Source organism: Brassica rapa, chromosome A09 (assembly GCF_000309985.2).
Source record: "Brassica rapa cultivar Chiifu-401-42 chromosome A09, CAAS_Brap_v3.01, whole genome shotgun sequence".
Classification (NCBI taxonomy): domain Eukaryota; kingdom Viridiplantae; phylum Streptophyta; class Magnoliopsida; order Brassicales; family Brassicaceae; genus Brassica; species Brassica rapa.
The window spans coordinates 1,760,609-1,780,651 of NC_024803.2; the positions used below are offsets into that span (position 1 = coordinate 1,760,609).

The 20,043-nt window shown below is 36.9% G+C and overlaps 4 protein-coding genes across 11 annotated transcripts; 3 read left to right on the forward strand and 1 right to left on the reverse strand.

The window, feature by feature from the left end:
* Positions 1-2,292: 2,292 nt before the first annotated feature.
* LOC103846352 (pentatricopeptide repeat-containing protein At3g26540) lies at positions 2,293-6,000 on the reverse strand. Of its 8 annotated transcripts, none has more exons than XM_033279941.1 (4): positions 2,894-6,000; positions 2,760-2,835; positions 2,590-2,654; positions 2,293-2,467 (listed from the first exon to the last, which is right to left on the reverse strand). In XM_033279941.1, exon 1 carries the CDS (start codon positions 5,001-5,003, stop codon positions 2,907-2,909), a length of 2,097 nt encoding a protein of 698 aa, XP_033135832.1. In that variant the 5' UTR covers positions 5,004-6,000; the 3' UTR covers positions 2,293-2,467; positions 2,590-2,654; positions 2,760-2,835; positions 2,894-2,906. The 8 variants fall into 8 exon arrangements, with proteins under 8 accessions (XP_033135832.1, XP_033135834.1, XP_033135829.1 ...); XM_033279943.1 differs by having other exon boundaries at positions 2,590-2,665; XM_033279938.1 differs by having other exon boundaries at positions 2,760-6,000.
* Positions 6,001-6,329: 329 nt separating this feature from the next.
* On the forward strand, positions 6,330-9,322 carry LOC103846342 (inorganic phosphate transporter 2-1, chloroplastic). The gene is made up of 3 exons (XM_009123257.3): positions 6,330-7,405; positions 7,731-7,922; positions 8,374-9,322. The coding sequence occupies exons 1-3, from the start codon at positions 6,695-6,697 to the stop codon at positions 9,190-9,192; spliced, it is 1,722 nt and encodes a 573-aa protein (XP_009121505.1). The 5' UTR covers positions 6,330-6,694; the 3' UTR covers positions 9,193-9,322.
* A 1,333-nt stretch (positions 9,323-10,655) lies between these two features.
* On the forward strand, positions 10,656-12,715 carry LOC103846318. The gene has a single exon (XM_033279944.1). The coding sequence runs from the start codon at positions 10,785-10,787 to the stop codon at positions 12,600-12,602; it is 1,818 nt and encodes a 605-aa protein (XP_033135835.1). The 5' UTR covers positions 10,656-10,784; the 3' UTR covers positions 12,603-12,715.
* Positions 12,716-14,122: 1,407 nt separating this feature from the next.
* LOC103846307 (eukaryotic peptide chain release factor subunit 1-3) lies at positions 14,123-15,985 on the forward strand. Its single transcript, XM_009123216.2, has 2 exons — positions 14,123-14,347; positions 14,445-15,985. Exon 2 carries the CDS (start codon positions 14,467-14,469, stop codon positions 15,772-15,774), a length of 1,308 nt encoding a protein of 435 aa, XP_009121464.1. The 5' UTR covers positions 14,123-14,347; positions 14,445-14,466; the 3' UTR covers positions 15,775-15,985.
* The last annotated feature ends 4,058 nt before the right edge of the window (positions 15,986-20,043 follow it).

The window sequence follows — 20,043 nt, forward strand, 5'->3', positions numbered from 1 at the left end:
TGGAGGGATCAAGTTTAGCTTTATATCAATCTCCTCCGATATGTATCTACAAAAGTTTCACAGATAGAATAAAAAAAAAACAAAAGACTATTTTCAAGATGCGATCACCCACTCACACTTACCTTAAGTAACTCCTTTCCAGAGACAGCTATTGTATAGCAACACCGCCAGATTTAAAACGTGGAAATATTTGATTTTAAATATAAATTTCAATTTGAGACTAAAATTATTATAAATTTCTAATTAGGTTATTTTAGTTTATTTATAAATAAGTATAGTTTTCAAAAATAATAATAAATAGTGTATTTTTCAAATTATAATATTATTTGAATGTATTTTCCAAATTTTTCCTAGTAATTATTATATCAAGTGTAAGACTAGATATTATGTTCAAAATTCTCGTTACTCATATCTCAATAACTAAATACTAGCCAACATTTTTTAAAAAATAATAGTTATTCCATTGTATCGATTATCTAAGAAAAATCTATTAATATATAATTAAATTTAACTCATATATATTGTATTATTTGAAATCTGAATATTGTATATTATGTACACATTTAAAAGTACTAGAAATTCATATGTGTTGAACAAGCTACTAAATATTTAAAAGTATTATATTCTTATATCCGTATAAATACAATATAAATACAGAAGATATAAAATGGTAGGTAAATTAAAATATACAATTTTATTTAAAAATCAGTTATATTGTGGTAAGTTTAAAATTACATAAAAATAAAACAAATATTGATATAGATCTGCACATAGCTTACATGAAGTACATATATAATAATATTATTTTTATTTTGTGATGGCACGCAAACCCACCTAGTAAAAATTATTTACCAACATACCAGTAATATTTAAATTCCCATTGTCTATTACGACGCGTTTTAAAGTAAATTCCATCTTTTCTCGCCTCCCATGAACGTAATATGCCACTTCTCGAAAACGTTGCTTCCCGATATACTTGAACATCATGGTAATATCTATCATATCTCAAAAGACACATCATTTCTTCTTTTTCCCAATTTATTGGATCTACATCCTGGAAAGTAAAGGTACGAGACTGATTGAATGGTACCTCCCTACTTCCAAGATCACTTGTTGGGTTCGTCATATGACACTTCGTATGGAGAACAGTTTTAGGAGCGATTTGATTACGCATTTCTACATTAATCCGTGAGTAAGCTGTACCAGCCAAAGCAAGCACAAAGCATATCAAAAGATTCATATTTAGATCAAAAAAGTCTGATCAGGGTATCAATGTTCAATATGTATAACTTGTTTTGCGATATTTATATAATGTATTAATAATCTATTTATGCTGTTAGCTAAATTTAAAATTAGACAAGAACTACTTTTTAGCACAAGTCAAATAAATTTTGATGGCAAAAAAAGGAGCAACCAATAAAAAGTAAAACAAATGAATTACCGTTCATGAGTACCAACTTGCCAGAAAAAAATAGAAAAGTTTAAGATGAGTCAAAGAAATTAGAATTTTTTATAAGTATTTAAATATTTGAAGCACTTAAACAGTGAATTTAAATATGAGAAATTGTCAAAAATACTATATTCATATAAAAAATTTACTCTCACATTTAAAGAGAAAAATACATTTATAATCATATGGTTAACTATCGGAAGATTGCCTAAAATATCACATTTCTAATATAATTTTCATGTTTATCTTAATCATTTCTATTCTTACTTTTAGAAAAGTAAAAAAAAATTATAATACTAGAGTTAACTAATTTAGACTTAGGGTTTGAGAAGTAAGGTAATTTTTTGGAGTTTAAGATTCTAATGAATATATAAATAAATATTTAAAAAGTATCACTGTGTAGCGTAGATAACGACGCTCATAATGTATGAACTACGTACGACATTAGTTGTCAACAATATATCGTGTCCTAACTTGCCAGTCTTTTTTGGATTTTCTAATTTGGGCTAAGATTTAACTATGTACATTATTTTTTGGGGCTATGGAGGAGGGACAATATTCAAGAACATATGCACCGTTGAAATGTGACAGATTTTAATGATTATACATTTATGGAAAAATAATTTTAGAGCGTTTTGAAGCAACCACAAAGAAGCACATTCAAAAGGGGAGACAATGAATCTGAATCCTACTACGATTCGTAAATCCTGCTCTGAACCTTCAAAAAAGAGTAGAATTTTCACTCATTATTTCAAGCTTTAGTCACCTTCAAGGCTATGAAGAGCGCCTGACCGCAATAAGCCTAAATGCCTAATTTTGTGCTAAACCGCCTAATTTGTGTGTTAAATCATGAATTGATAATAATATACTTCTATTCTTGAATTCATCCAAAAGACATCAGTTACTATTTACAAATGGTTCTGCATTTACATATCAAATAAAATGACATCACACTGATCTTTTTGATAAAAAGATTATCAGTCTCAGGAGACATCAGACTTCTTTGAATATCAGACTCTGAAAATTACAAAACAGAGATTACATACACGCACAAAAGTGTGACAAATCTCATAACAAAAAAATGCAAAAACTCAGAGATCAATCTTGGTTAATAGCTTATATAAGAGTGAACAACTTACATTATGAAAGTTGCATGGTCAGGGGAGGGGGGGGGGGGGGGGATTGTATCTCTGTCATCAAGGAACTGCAAAAGGACTTTGGTTTAACATCTCTAGTATTAAAGATACTGAGAAAGAAACCGAAATTCATTCACATAAGAAAAATTGAGAAATTGTGATTAGTTGATTACCTCTAGGAGTGGCAAGAGAAACTAATGATGTCTCTCTAATTGTTTCACCTCCTGCATCACCTTTCCTCTTCATGGTCTTCAAAAGACACCAGATCCGTCTGCAATCTTCTCATATGCAAAACACAATCTCTTTCCTCCTCGTGGTGATCATTCATGAAGCCGTTTAGCAGCCCATTCTCCTAACTTTCGCCACCCGTACTTTTTGCTCGCATCATTTATCCTTGTCAACATTTGGACAGGTGGATCAAAAGGCATCAGCAGGAGAAACTCCTCAAGCTGACGCAAACACCCATACTTGCAGTAAAGCTCAACCATACAATCATAATGCTCAACCTGAGGCAATACAAAATACTTGGTGCTCATAGAACTGAAATACTGAAAACCGAGCTCCACGTGTCCTTCGCGTATGCAAGCACGTAAGATCCCCAAAAAGGTGACATGGTCAGGCTTAACTCCTTCATCTTCCATAGCCATGAACAGCTCAAACACCTCTTTGCTTCTCCCGTTACGGTAGCATCCACGGATCATAGAGTTCCACAGCATCAAGTCCCTTGTAGCAGCCGCCTCTTCGAATACTTTGATAGCATAGTCGAAACATCGGCATTTGGAGTACATGTCAACCATAGCACCGCGTAGAACATCATCAACATCATAGCCGTTTCTGATCAAGAAACCATGAGTTGCTTTGCCTAAACCAAGAGCAGGAACGTTCGCACAGCCCGCTAAGAGTGTTGCTAATGTGTACTTGCTAGGTTTCGCCTCGAGCTGCATCCCTTCGAAGAAAGATAAGGCTTGCTCACTCCTGCCGACTCTAGCTAAGCCAGTTAACAAAGCGTTCCATGAAACCTCGTCTCTTAGCTCACTCATCTGACAGAACAAAGCATTGGCGCTCCCAAAGGCGCCGCATTTGCCATACATATCGAGAACCGCATTAGCTACAATCAAATTCGCATCGTAACCATGCCTGTAGATGAAACCGTGAGCTTGCTTCCCCGTTTGAACATCTGAAACACCTGAGCAGACATTCAGAATCCACACGAGAGTGACGTTATCGATACCTTCCACCTCCTTGCGCATCAGGGATAAAAACTCTAGCGCCCCGTCCCATTCGCTAGCACGCACGTATCCACCTAACATAGCGTTCCACGAGATTATATTCCTCTCAGGCATCAAATCAAAGAGCTCCCTTGCGTCTCTAGTTATACCGTTCATCGCGTAACCTGACATAGCTGAAGTCCAGAACTTCAAGTCTTTAGACTCGGTTTGATCAAATACTCTACGAGCACTCTCCAGCCTCCCGCATTTTACATACATATCAAAGATAGAGGTAGAAACAATCGTGTCTGGCAAGAATTTGAGTTTGAGAGCAATGGCGTGGATCACCATTCCCACCTCGAGGGTTAGTGATCTTGAACAAGCTAAAACCACACTAGAGACTGTATGATTCAAAGGTCGAACATTCAACTCTAGCATCTTGAAGAACATCACCACCGCCTCATCGTTCAACCCCATCTCAAGATACCTCCTCACAACCACGTTCCAAGAAACATCACTAGGGCTTTCAATCTCATCAAACACTCTCCTCGCATCGCTCATAGCCCCACACTTCCCGTAAACATCAACAAACGAAGTCCCCAAATCAACATTCCCTGAGTATCCATACTTCACCACAGAGCAATGAAGCTGCATCAGCAACCTCAAGTCCAAGACGAAACCGCACGACTTCAACACGCCGGAGAAAGACGTCTCGGACCCTCGTATCCCATCTCTACTCATCCTAACAAACGCACGAAACACCTCGTCGTGGAGGTAGTTCTTACCGCAAGCAGTGATCAGCGCGTTCCAAGACCCGCCGTCTCGTTCAGGCATTTGCTCGAACAGCTCGCGCGCATCGCTCACGCACCCGATTCTCCCGTAAGCTTCGATGGCTCGGTTGAGTAGGAAGATCGGGGGGAGGGGAGAGAACGTCACCAGGTGGGAGACGACTTTGCGGGCTTGCACGACGAGTGATTTCGAGGAGCATGAGCGGAGAAGACGCTCGTATAGCCAGTGTGAGACTGGCTCTAGAGAAGGGAAGAGGAGAGAGACGGCTTTGGAGATGTGACCGTGTTCTAGTTGCTCGAGGATTTGGTGGGTCGCTGAGTTTTTTTCGGGTCGGGTCGAGGATTTGTTGAGGACACGCTTGCTGGTTTTGTCGCGGCTGAGAACACGGCCAACGGCGGCAGAAACTCCGGTCAGTGTCATGTGTGTAGTGGAGCTTTGGTTCCATGACCTTGAGGTTCTGTAAGAAAAAAAAACACAAAATCTTATAAGGTTACTAATAAAGCCCAACTTGTTTTACTATTGGGCCTTTGCAATTGAAAGGCCTGAATAGACTAACATTGCTTAGATACGGAGGGTAGGGTTTTCAATTTTAGCTCAGACCCGATCGGTTTAATTGTATCAAACCGGAGTCGTTCATAGTTGCTTCTTTGCTTGTGTATGCATTTAGTTTTTTTTTTTTGCTAAAATTGAATGCATTTAGTTGTTAGCTAACATGTATGATTGGTTAATTCTATTTTTCATTTTTTAAAGAAAGTGAAAATGATCTTAAACATTTTTAAGATATGATTTTCGAACCTTAGATAAGATTTGGACCGGTCTGGTCGACATGCATTTGGTCAACTAAACATTTTTTTTATCTACCAACTCATGTGCTATATAAGCTAAGCTCAATGAAATCAAAGCAGATTTTTCATAAAAACTAAGTTAACAAAAAAAAAAACTGGATTTGTGAAGGATTCCCCGAATGAGAGAATATTAATTAACCTGAGAAAGTTTTCCTAACAAAAGAAGAAGAAAAAAGAATCATAAGAGAAGATGGTGCCACCTAACATTAGTTAACTCGATTTATTCATGTGGTTTATAAGTTAGGTGGCAGACAAAATCACGAAGAACATACAAAAAAACTTGAAAATGGTTTACAAAAATGAAAAGAAATCCACGTTCACGTATAGTCTAGGTTTCATCCTAAAACATTGTGAATTGTGTTTTTCATAAAAAATTAAGTTAAATTAGATTTGTTTCTATATTTTAGATATGTATTGTAATAGCTAAAAGGTAAAAAATCTTTTTGTATAAGTACATCACTAAACTCAAATCTGAAACTCTTTATTTTCAAGTTCAAACAAGATGGTAGGCATTTGTAAAAAAAAAAAGTGCCACGTTTATATAAAATCTAAGAAATGCCACCTAACTCTATTCTTTCATTACTACTACATCGGCTGCAACTGGATTGACCATTTTTGGAATGGAATGCTTTGGAATGATCAATTCCATTAATTCCATAAAAAAATTTACCATTTAACATGAATGGAATGGAATGCTCATTCCATCAATTCCAAAAAAATCTAATCAAAATACAAAGCAAAACATTCCAAAACAATTTTGATAAGGAACAAATGGAATGAATCCATTCCATTTTTCTACTGCATTCCATTCATCTTATTCCATTCCTTTCTATTCCATGTATTCATTTCTTGTTTTACCAGTTACAGCCATCCTTTTTTTTTGAGCAACTCATTACTACATCCAAAGAACAAAAATTCCCAACTCTTTTTTACATCCTTTTAATGGGCATGTGTGATGTCCTGAAGCCTAACTAAAGAGGCTCCCTCTCACTTCACAAGAACCACACAAATACGTAACGCTTGACGCTAACACAAAGAATCATCCAAACTCAATCCTCTCACCTCCACCTCACGTTCCCTGGCCGCCACCACTACCAACCAACCTTCTCTCTAGTCTCCTGAAATCAAATTCCCATTATGCAACACCATTTTCATCATCCTCAACATCACCATCATCTTCTTCATCATCCATAACCATATCCCAATCTTTGTAGATTCTCATATCTCATTTTCTCTTCTTGATTCCCACACATCCTCTTCCCAGGCATGACTCTTCCTTATGGACTCTCTTCGGTTAGGAATCACTCTCTTCTACTCAAGACTTCTCACCTCTGCGTACCTAGATCAGCTCTCGGTCGCTTCTCACCCAAGGAATCTCCTCTCTTCAAAAAGAACAGTGCCCTATTCCTTTCTCCACAGAAACACACCTCTCTTCCTCTCAAACTCGTCCACCCTTTAGCTAGCTTCTCCTCTTATGCTGAAGGAGATGGAGATCAACAGATACAGAACTCTCACGACTCTGATGGAAAAGGTGATGCAGAAGCTGTTGGAGACTTCTCTGGAATGGCTAATGCCTTTCACATTTCATCCAAAACAGCGAGGGCAATCACCATAGTCATCGCCTTCTCTGCTCTCTCCTTGCCACTCTTCATGAAATCCCTGGGACAAGGACTCGCTCTCAAGACCAAGCTCCTCTCTTACGCGACACTGCTCTTCGGTTTCTACATGGCGTGGAACATCGGAGCTAATGATGTGGCCAATGCCATGGGGACTTCTGTTGGCTCTGGAGCCCTTACCATCCGTCAAGCTGTGATTACTGCTGCGGTTCTTGAGTTCTCAGGTGCTCTTTTGATGGGAACTCACGTGACTAGCACGATGCAGAAAGGGATCCTCATGGCTAATGTGTTCCAAGGGAAAGATATGTTGCTCTTTGCTGGTCTTCTCTCTTCCTTGGCTGCAGCTGGAACTTGGTTACAGGTTCCCATCTTATCCTTTGCTTCTTCCTCACTAGTTTTTAGAAAAATATTTAGTAAATTTAATACCAATGTTCAAGAAATCAATAGGCGGTAATTCTACACTTTATATGAGATTAGTGCGGTTTAGATAAATAGTTGTTTTGGTTATGACCGATTTGCCGTCTAGACGCTTAAGACCCCGATTATTAGAAAATTGGTTAATACATTTGAGGATGGCAATGACAAATGATACAAGTACAAAAGCAGTGTCTTAAATCAAATATGCTGAACGATAAAAGTAGATAACCTAATACTGAAAACGATTATGTAATTGTGAATTTTCACAGGTGGCTTCTTACTTTGGATGGCCAGTATCTACAACTCACTGTATCGTCGGATCAATGGTTGGGTTTGGACTGGTCTACGGTGGAGCTGGTGCGGTTTTCTGGAGTTCTTTAGCTAAAGTGGCTTCATCTTGGGTCATCTCTCCTCTAATGGGAGCTTTAGTCTCCTTTCTTGTCTACAAATGCATCAGAAGAGTAAGTAAAACAAAACAAATCAATCTCAACAACCAAACTTTGATTAGAGTATACTCCTTCCGTTTCATAATACTTGCTTGATGTTTTACTTTTGTTTACAAAGATTAAGACACTTGCATTTAAAAAAAAAATATTTGTAAAAATATAATTTTAAAATTATTTAACCAATTATAAAAAAAACTGTAAAATCTAATTGGTTAAACAGTTTTCACTAAAGTTAAAATTAATCTTAAACCTCAAAACTTCATGTAAATTGAAACAAAATACTTCCTCTAAAACATCATCTATATTGAAATGGAGGGAGTATATATGTAAAGAATAGATTGGTATTATTTAATCACTATATATTTTGTAACTATAATACATGCCTTCTATTCTATAAGGTATCAGAGCGGTCTGTTCCTTTCGAGCCATTCTCTTTTTTACATGCTTAAGCTTCTGTCCTTTGCAGTTTGTTTACAGTGCACCAAACCCGGGACAAGCGGCGGCAACAGCAGCTCCTGTCGCCGTGTTCTTAGGCGTCGCCAGCATTTCTTTCGCCGCGTTCCCTCTGAGCAAGATCTTCCCCATAGCTCTGTCCCAAGCCTTAGCCTGTGGAGCAGCAGGAGCCATAATCTTCGACAGAATCATCCGGGACAAGCTCGGCCACCTTCTCGCCAAAACCAAACCACAAGACACACCGCAGAACCAGCCCAAAAGCATCGGTTTTCTCTCCGAGATCGCAGGTCCTACAGATACTCAACTCGAGATAGTCTACGGAGTCTTCGGCTACATGCAAGTCCTCTCCGCCTGCTTCATGTCCTTCGCTCACGGAGGCAGCGACGTCTCCAACGCCATCGGACCTTTAGCCGCCGCGTTGAGCATCCTCCAAAGAGGAGCTGCGGGAGGAGGAGGAGATATCGTGATCCCCATGGACGTTCTCGCGTGGGGAGGGTTCGGTATCGTTGCTGGTCTCACCATGTGGGGATACAGAGTGATTGCGACGATAGGGAAGAAGATCACTGAGCTTACACCGACGAGAGGGTTTGCGGCGGAGTTCGCGGCGGCGTCGGTGGTTTTGTTTGCTTCCAAGTTAGGGCTTCCGATATCGGCGACTCATACGCTCGTTGGAGCTGTGATGGGAGTTGGTTTTGCTAGGGGGCTTAACAGCGTGAGGGCGGAGACGGTTAAAGAGATCGTTGCTTCGTGGCTCGTTACGATTCCTGTCGGAGGTACACTTGCTGTAATTTACACTTGGGTTTTCACCAAGCTCTTGTCGTTTGTCTTGTGAGTTTATGTTTTTTTTTTTTTTGGATATTTGGTTTTTGATACAAAGAACATGAAACTGATTTCTTCTACGTTGTTGGCTTGATTGAATCGAATTTAAAAACCCTTAAAAATATATGTGGAGGTTATTTGAAAATGCATAATACCTAAATTACCGCTCAATGCAAATAGACAAATCATGTTATATTGTAGATAAAAATGCCGTTAGACTCATTACTATTGTAATCGTGTCAATTCGATTTACAAATGTTTAAGGAAAATGAGAACAATTTTTGGTAGTTAAAGGTAAGAAGAAGACTAGAGCACGCAAGCTTGAAGAATTGGAAACTCACGTCACGTGTCTTATATCGTGATATTAGTACTTGTGAAATTAGTTTTAGCATTTTCTTAATCAACGCTGGTGTTTTCATCTCATCGCATAGAAAAACGGTATATGCAAAAGCAAATACCCTTGAACCAAATAGAGGGTGAAACTTAGCTTCGTTTGTTTCAATACTAATTAACGTAATCTCTTTTTCTTTTCTTTTTTTAGTTCAAGAGTTGGCCTATTTCTGATACTTCTCCTCCCCCATTTTCTTATCCTGTCATCGGCCATTGCATCCTACATTACAACACATACATCGGCTGCACTAGGAACACGAAGGCTTTACTTCGAAACAAAAGTATCAATTTTTTAATGTTGTTGACTTTTAGCTCTTTGTCACAATTTGTTTTGCATATCATCCACGTCAAGACTGTTGTCTGAACCATGCACGGTTCCTGTCAACATACCACACGAGATTCCCATGCAACATCAAAAATTTCTCAATATCGGTTTTTTAAAAGTTTCTCGAATCTTTCACGTTTTCAAAGGTTAGTTGATTAGATGAATGTACGTTTACACAAAAGTTAAGCTTGTGTCCTAACAATAGACCAAATTTATTCCGAACAAGTAATAGCATGGGATGTTAATAGAACTAGGTATCTATTCATTAATTTTAATTTGATCTGTTATTCATTTTAATTATACCATCTTTTTTTTTTTGTTCAGCTAGTTATACCATCCTAAAGTAGTGTTTATTGTACAATCGACTTAAAATACCTTTGATATATTTTCAGAAAATATAATGATATATACAACAGCCTTTCTCTCGAAAAAATAAATAAATTAAAAATATATAATTAATTTTAAATTGCAATCATTTTATTATTTTAGATATTTAATTTTATACATGGAGCAGATTATCACCTAGTAAACTGAGTATTATTAATGTCATAAAAAGATGACAAGAATGTCTGTTAACTCTCGAACTACACACCACACGGGTGTTCCATTAACTTCACAAACTCTTTTTCCTCCCTTTCTACTTTTTTTCCACGCATTAATTATTAACTAAAAGACCACAGACAAGCCGTGCACCTCACGCGCCGGTCAAATCAAAAACCGTAGAAAAAAACCAAAAAACGGAACTTGACTAGTGTTTCCACGAAACCTTCCCACTAGAAGATAGCGAAGAAGAAAGAAGAAGACGATAACACACAGTCTTCCCTTCCCAAAACAAAACATCAAACCTTTCGATTGCTTGATATAGAAAGGTTTGAACCTTTTCTTCTTAAATGGAACAAGAGAGCCGAATCGGAGACGAGCTCTCGAGCTCCCTCCTCACGGCGGAGCGCCTCCGCTCCTCCGTCGAGGAAGCCAAATCCTTCAAAACAGAGTGCGGCGAGGTCGGCAAACAAGCCGATCGCCTCGCTCAGATGCTAAGGACCCTCGTCCGCCTCGTCGCCGCCTCTCAGCAGCAGGTTTACGACCGCCCGATCCGGCGAGTCGTCGCCGACGTTCGGAAGAATCTCGACCGAGCGCTGTCCCTCGTCCGCAAGTGCAGGAGGGACAACGTGCTCCGGCGAGTGTGCACCATCATCAACGCCGCGGATTTTCGCAGAGTGGTGAGCTTTCTCGAGTCCTCCAACGGCGACGTGAAGTGGCTGCTGAGCGTGTTTGACGGCGACGGAGGAGGAGAGATCGTTATCTCGCTTCCTCCCATCGCTACCAACGATCCCATCCTCCCTTGGGTTTGGTCTCTTGTCGCTTCCGTGCAGATGGGGAAGGTGGTGGATAAGATCGAAGCCGCCAACCAGCTTGGCTCTCTCGCCGGAGACAACGACAGGAACAAGAAGATTATTGTTGACGAAGGTGGTGTGCCTCCGTTGCTGAAGCTGCTCAAGGACGGGTCGTCACCAGAGGGGCAAGTCTCTGCTGCTTCGGTGTTGAAAACGTTGTCTTGCGACGAGGATAAGGTTAGGTGTATAGTTAATGATGTTGGTGTTCCGGTCATCGTCCAAGTTCTTAGCGATTCTCCGGTTCGGGTTCAGATTATAGTAGCTACATTGGTGGCGAGGATGGCTGAACACGATCCGATAGCTCAAGAGGAGTTCGCTAGACAGAGTGTGATTAAGCCGTTGGTGACTTTGCTTTCGCTAGACGTCTTTGTGGACGATCTTGAACCGAGTAGTAAGCAGCATAGTAGCATCCACTCTCTTGTCCAGATGAATAAAGATCCGGTTTCGAAAGCTTACAGGAGTTCTAAGTCTAATGTGTATAGCGAGTTCGGTGGAAGTGGGAGTGGGAGTAGAATTTTGAAGAAAGAGAGGGATAACGAGAGCCCTGAGGTGAAACATGAGCTTAAGGTTAACTGCGCGGAGGCTCTGTGGATGCTTGCGAGAGGGAACGTAGCGAATAGCAGGAGGATAACGGAGACGAAAGGGTTGCTTTCTTTGGCTAAGATTGTGGAGAAAGAAGATGGAGAGTTGCGGTATAACTGTTTGATGACTCTTATGGAGATAACCTCTGCTGCTGAGTCCAACGCCGACCTTAGACGAGCAACTTTCAAGACTAACTCACCTGCTGCTAAGGCCGTTATCGACCAGATGTTATGGATAATCAAGGAAATCGATAGCCCGGGGCTTAAAATCCCGGCGATTCAGTCTATAGGGTCGTTGGCCAGGACGTTCCCGGCGAGGGAGACGAGGATGATCCAGCCCTTGGTGGAGAAGCTAGGTAGCAGCAATCAAGAAGTGGCGGTGACTGCTGTGATTTCGTTGCAGAAGTTTGTGTGTCCTGAGAACTTCCTATGCGTAGAGCATTCAAAGAACATAATAGAGTTCGGTGCGGTCCCGTTGCTGATGAAGCTGATAAGGAACTTCGAGCAGCAAGTGCAGCTGCAGTGCCTTGTTCTGCTGTGTTACCTTTCGATGAATGCTAGTAACCATGAGCAGCTGGAACAGGCTAAGGTTTTGACGGTGCTTGAAGGTGCGGAACGGTTGGCGAGTCTGCAGAATCCGGAGTTGAGGGAGCTTGTGTCGAAGGCTATATACCAGCTAAGTTTATACAATGCAGGAAGTCATAGTCAGATGCTATCTTACGCTGGTCCTTGAAATCAAACATGGTTTACAGTTGGTTTTGGATTCTGTGGTACAGACAGATACTACTACATTGTTAGATGATTACAGGGAAAGAGCAAAAGTGAAATCTCTGGTTTTGTGATCAATTTGAATGATCAGTCCTTCATTGTAAGTAAAACGAAACAAAATTGGAAAGGTAATAAAACTGGCTTTGCTCGGTGTGATTTCAAAATTTTCTGTTTTTTTTTTTCAGCTATAATTTAGATTTAAATGAATTAGCCACTAATGTTTATTAGAAAAAAATAGTGGTCTATTGAGCATTTCTAGTCTCTATCTTATATTTTTTTACTTTTAGAAAAAAAAAATATTTCCAATTTCACTTTATGTTAATGTAGTGGCGTATTGGACATTTCTAATCATATTCATTACCTCAATATTTTTGTACTTCATATTTTTAGTTCTTTCTTTCTTTCTGCAAAATCGAATAAAATTTAATTAAAATTCAACTCTATTTTGGAGTTAATAATTTTTCTAAGAAAATGGAATTATATATTGAAAGTACTCAAACTAAGTTATATCTTATAACTTCAACTCTACAATTTAGATTTGAATCAATGTTAAAACCTTTTAATTCACCAAACACCCAGCTCTGGTTTTTGTCTTCTTTTGGAAAATTATTATTAACCCTCTTGCATTAAGATATTAAATATGGCAATAATTCTCTTGTGTTAGATAGATGATTATTGCCGGCACATGATGGCATCTTCTGCATGATGTGGCTGGCTTCTGGCTCCGGAGGTTCGTTCTTCACGGCGGAGCTTCCGGCTCTTGGCTCCGGTGACTCGACCTTTCCTTTGGTGATGTCACTGGCTCTGGTTTGGCGACTCTTCTCCGTTGGCGTCGTCGGGATTTTATCTGGGTCTCTTTCGGATCTTGCTTGTTCTTCGCTCCTTTGTGAAGATTTCGTTCTTGTCTGCTCTCACTCCTCGGTGATAGTCGTCGGTGGATCCTTTAGACGGGTTTCTGTTCCGGTTTGTTCCGGTGATACGCCGATTAGGTCTCTGGCGGTGATTTTCTAGCGGTGAAAGTGGCGTTGGGCTTCATTATTGTCTGAAGTTGTCTCGACGGTTTCTCTCTCTCGACGTCCTGTTCCGGTGTGTCTGGTGGATGTTCGGAGATTTGCTCCGGGGGCGATTTCCTCGCCGTGGAGACGTGTCCTGTCTCGCCTGCACGTGTCCTTTTCTCGCTTCTGCGTTTAACGTGTGGTAGGCTTTGGAGACGGATTCTGGTTTCTTTTGGGCTAGGGTTTGGTATGGGCCTTCATGGGCTTTTTGGCTTTGTTTCTTTTCGGTTTGGCTGAGCCTTTGGGTTTTTCTTTGTATCGGGTTTTTGCCCTTTACCATAATAAAATAATTTTACGAGGAAAAAAAAAAAAAGATAGATGATTATTGTTTTTTTTTGTATAGGACAAATAGATAATTATTCTTGATTTCTAGTTTCTATAGTCTTTTACGAACTTGTACAAAATTATTAATTCTTATTATAAAATAATAATTGTTTGTTCGAAGTTAGACTAGTGTACAAATCTAGCAAAACCGAACAGTCGCTTCCTCAGATTCTCCTCCGTCCCGCGGTAAAAACAAAATCAAAAGTTACTGCATGTCTTCACGTGAAACTCACGTGTCCATCCAGAAACAGAGTAGATAAGCCTTAAGTCCTAAAGAAGATCCCATTTCCGCCTCGAGAAGCTGCAGCAAGTGCCAGATTCGCTGATTCAGGTACCTTCGATCTCTCTCTCTCTCTCCTTATCGAAAGTTTCGATCTTTGCGTGAATCTCAATCTGGGTTTCCTAAAGTTTCGATCTTTCTGTTGAAGGCAACCAACCAAACAAAAAAAAATGGCGGAACAAGAATCAGACAAGAACATCGAGATATGGAAAATCAAGAAACTAATCAAAGGCCTCGAATCCGCAAGAGGCAACGGCACAAGCATGATCTCCCTCATAATGCCTCCCCGTGACCAAGTCGCCCGCGTCACCAAGATGCTCGCCGACGAGTACGGAACCGCCTCGAACATCAAGAGCCGCGTCAACCGCCAATCCGTCCTCTCCGCCATCACCTCAGCTCAGCAACGCCTCAAGCTTTACAACAAAGTCCCCCCCAACGGCCTCGTCCTCTACACGGGCACCATCGTCACTGACGACGGCAAGGAGAAGAAAGTCACCATCGACTTCGAGCCTTTCAAGCCCATCAACGCCTCCCTCTACTTATGCGACAACAAGTTCCACACCGAGCCTTTGAACGAGCTTCTCGAGAGTGATGACAAGTTCGGGTTCATTGTGATGGATGGGAACGGGACCTTGTTTGGTACTTTGAGTGGGAACACGAGAGAGGTGCTTCATAAGTTCACTGTTGACCTCCCCAAGAAGCATGGGAGGGGAGGACAGTCCGCGCTTCGGTTCGCGAGGCTGAGGATGGAGAAGAGGCATAACTACGTGAGGAAGACTGCAGAGCTTGCGACGCAGTTCTACATCAACCCCGCTACTAGCCAGCCTAACGTCTCTGGGTTGATCCTTGCCGGTTCCGCGGATTTCAAGACCGAGTTGAGCCAGTCTGAGCTCTTTGATCCTCGTCTGCAAGCTAAGATATTAAATGTGGTTGATGTCTCCTACGGAGGGGAGAACGGTTTCAACCAAGCCATCGAGCTCTCTGCTGAGATTCTATCCAATGTGAAGTTCATTCAGGAGAAGAAGCTGATTGGGAAGTACTTTGAGGAGATCAGTCAAGACACTGGGAAGTACGTTTTCGGGGTTGATGATACTTTAAAGGCGTTGGATATGGGTGCTGTTGAGACGCTGATAGTGTGGGAGAATCTTGACATCAATAGGTATGAGCTGAAGAACGGTGCCACCGGGGAGATTGTGATTAAGCATTTGGGGAAGGATCAGGAGAATGATCAGAGCAATTTCCATGATGCGGAGAGCAGTGCGGAGCTGGAAGTTGTGGAGAAGATGCCTCTGCTTGAATGGTTTGCTAATGAGTATAAACGTTTTGGTTGTACGCTTGAGTTTGTGACTAATAAGTCGCAAGAAGGGTCGCAGTTCTGTCGAGGGTTTGGTGGGATTGGTGGGTTGTTGCGGTACCAGCTTGATATGAGGACTTTCGATGAGCTATCGGATGGTGAAGTTTATGAAGATTCGGACTAAGGGAGGGGAGAATGTGGTATAAGATCTCAAAGAAGGATTTGAAGTTGGGGGAAAAGTTTATCTTTTACTTTTACTGTCTCTGTATTATCTCCCTTTTTTTTCAAAACGGTCTACATGATTTCGTGTCTGTCTCTTATGTGTTTTTGAAACAATATTGTTAAATGTATGAGACATTTGAACTTCTTATGTGTCTGAAGCTTTTGTGATCTTATAAACTTGGTTTCTTTAGTTATAGTGGTCAACAACAATTTTTTAATTTATTTGATCTGATCGTATGGATTTACCTTATTTTTAGACACCGAATGTTCATCCGACCATAAGTTTGGTTGGTCTATATTTGCGTGTCTATATTTAGCCTATTACCTTATTTATCACACAAAAGAAATTATAAATACTACACTTTGGGTCATTGAGTCTTTAGATCCAAAATGAATCATCTCATTAATTTTATGTTAGTTCTTGTTATATGTTATGGTTTTAAAGAAAGCTCTGGACAAATTTCCAAATGCACTCCAAACATTTTACAATTTAAAAACCAACTTGGAGCTGCTCATGTACTGGCTGTCACCTGCTGGTCCAACAGAGGCGACAGCAAAGGTATCAATCATATATTACTCAATGAAATATTCAAATTTGAAGTTCAGGAGAGAGGAGAAAAGAGAATAGTGTGGAAATGTGAATTAAGGGATGTAAAGAGTAGGACTTCTATTGTAATATGGAGAGCATATAGAGGAGCTGCTAATACTCGATGTGGTCAGATACGCGAATATATTGTTGAACTTAAAGGAGTTTCCTTAATTAGAAATAATAAACCGGCCAAAGAATTTTTTAATTGGACTAAATAAGTCTATTTCTTCTTCTTCTTTTAAGATACTACTAGATCTTGATCCGTACATCTGCACGAGTGTTTGTTTTAATTTGTAAGAACATTATAAATTCATAACTAATTGGTAATTGTTGTATTTTAAAAATTATGGTCCCGTTAAATATATTATTGTTTGACTATTATTGTATTTGTACGAATAAAAGAATACCAATACATTCATATATTATTATTTTTGTTTCGTTGTTTATTTGATATTGTAATTCAAATATTATAGCTATTTCTATTATTGTATATCTAATTATGTTTCGGTGGTCCATAAAAAAATTAGAAAGAAGGTCTACTCAATCTATTAGTTCTTTTGTATAGTTTTTTTATATATATTGAAAATAATTTTATAATGGTTATTAATACATTAGTAAAAATCAATTTTTGAATACATGTATATTTTGAATCTTTTTTTTTGTTTTGAATTTTATTTAATGATTAATTTAGACAAAATATGTTTTTAGTTAATTAGATTGGACCAGTTGCACAAAAAATAATTATATTGAGTCATTTTCGTATATTTTAAATATGGCCCAAACAAGATAATTTATAAAAATATAATGGACTTCAATTTTTTTAATAACATAATTTTTTTTAATATATTGCTATCCATATTTTCAAATAACATTATATTTATTTTTAATTATGTTATTCTTGTTTCCAAACATTCCCAAAGGTACTTCTACTTTAATAAGATAGAAGATATAATATTACAAGAATATGTTGTTATTTATTTTTTCATGTCACTACTCCCTCCGTTCCTAAATGATCCATGTTTTAGAAAAATATTTTGTTTCTAAAGGATCCATATTTTATATTTTCAATGTATGTAATAATGGAAAATTGTAAATTTCAAAAACATTAATTGTGTTTACTGAATTTTGATTGGTTAAAAATCATAGAAAATAGCTAAACACAAAAAATCATACATTTATTATCAAAATTTTAAGTGTTTTCTTAATAAGTGTGAAAATTCTAAAACATAGATTATTTAGGAACAGAGGGAGTATTAAATATCATACATGTGTCATCATATAATTAATTGTGTTTTTACCTACCATCATATAAATAATCATATAATTAATAGTATTTTATACGTACCATCATATAAATAATCATATATATTATATTTTTAAAACTTAATATGAAATATAAAAATCATAATTTACGTTGGTGTTTAAAATTTCTTTGTATTGTATTTTTATTAAATATGTTTAAAACATTTTTATAATGGTTATAAAAACGTTTTAGTACAATCTATTTTTGAATATATGTATATTTTTGAATCAATTTTTGATATAAATCAATTTTAAATTAATATTTTGATTTGAAATATGTATATAAAATTTAAATTTTGTTTTAAAGATGTTTTTAGCTAATTAGATTGACCCATCCATTTTTGTATATTTTAAAGCTGGCTCATATATATAGTCTTCATAAAATAATGAATTTCTAATTTTTCTTGATAACATAAACTCATTATTTTTTTCTTTAATATATTGATATCTATGTTTCCAAATATCACTAGATTTTTTTTTAACTGCTATCTATGTTGTCAAACAAAAGTTTAAAGTACTTTTATTTTAATAAAATAAATTATGATTTAATAATACCGCATATTCTCTTCTTTTTTTCTCAATATAGGGGTTAAAATTAGCTGTACAAATTAACTGCAAAACTAGGGAAAATGAGAATTTAATACAAAAGTTATCAATTAGAAAGTAAAGATATGATCTGTACAATTTCGTTTATTGTGATGGACAACCAGTGATTCCATTATTTTTGTGCCGGAGAAAGTGTGAACCAATTACATTTATTGATCTAAAAAAAATCAAATCTGTAATTGTAATTCAAGTAAATATTTTTTGGTAAGTCTAGCATCCAAGTAAAATCTATAGACTAAAAAACGGGAAAAGTGCCAATTTCGACCCAAACTATTTCAGTCGTGCCAAATACGACCCGAACAATTGATCAATGCCAAATACGACCTCAACTCAATTATAATTCAAAAAAACTACCTGAACTTCTTAAAACGTGCCTAAATCTACATTGACTCTAACAGAAGTTAGTCAACCGTTAACAAGATAAAACGACGTCGTTTGATATACGAGGAAAAGTGCCAATTTCGACCCCAACACTCTCAATCGTGCCAAATAAGACCCGAACAAATGGCCAGTGCCAAAAACGACCTCAACTCAATTATAATTTTAAAAAAAAATTATCTATTTTTTTCTAAAACGTGTCTAAATCTACATTAACTCTAACAGAAGTTAATCAACTTTTAACAAAGATAAGACGATATTGTTTTGATATATGTATTTTTTTTAAAAATATGTTCATTTCGGGATTCAAATCCGTGCTGGGATATCCTTTTAAAGGGGCACACTAACAACTAGACTAAAATAATTTTTTGAAATATTATTACAAATTGAAATTCTCCATTATATAAACTACTATTCTTGTTCATCTTATCCAATTTAAAACTTTGGTGATTGCTTTATATATTTTAGTTATTGTTTAATTTGTCTAATATTTTGTACAACATATCTTAGTGAAAGAAAGGTAAAAGGCCTCTTAACATTTTTGAACAAAATATCAAAATATATAATATCAACTTTGAAAACTAAAAAAAATTCCCACTTAATTTTAAAAATTAAAAATAATTTATATAAGAAAATTGTATAAATAAATTCAAAGTTGTAAGCATATTTAAGATCGTATAATAATAAATATTTTATTATTTATATTTTAGTAAGATATAATTTTATTAAAGATATGATAAATAAGAAAAACACGTTAATGTATTTATATAAATCAGAAAAAATTGACACCAAAATTTTAAATTGGATAAGATGAAGAATAATAATAGTTTATATAATTTCAAATTTGTAATAGTATTTTAAAAAGTTATTTTTATCTAGTTGTTAGTATGCCCATTTAAAAGGGTATAACAACATGGTTTTAAAATTCCATAAAATACTATTACAAATTTGAAATTATATAAACTATTATTATTCTTCATCTTATCCAATTTAAAATTTTGGTGACAATTTTTTCTGATTTATATAAATACATTAACGTGTTTTTCTTATTTATCATATCTTTAATAAAATTATATCTTACTAAAATATAAATAATAAAATATTTATTATTATACGATCTTAAATATGCTTACAACTTTGAATTTATTTATACAATTTCTTATATAAATTATTTTTAATTTTTAAAATTAAGTGGGAATTTTTTTAGTTTTCAAAGTTGATATTATATATTTTGATATTTTGTTCAAAAATGTTAAGAGGCCTTTTACCTTTCTTTCACTAAGATATGTTGTACAAAATATTAGACAAATTAAACAATAACTAAAATATATAAAGCAATCACCAAAGTTTTAAATT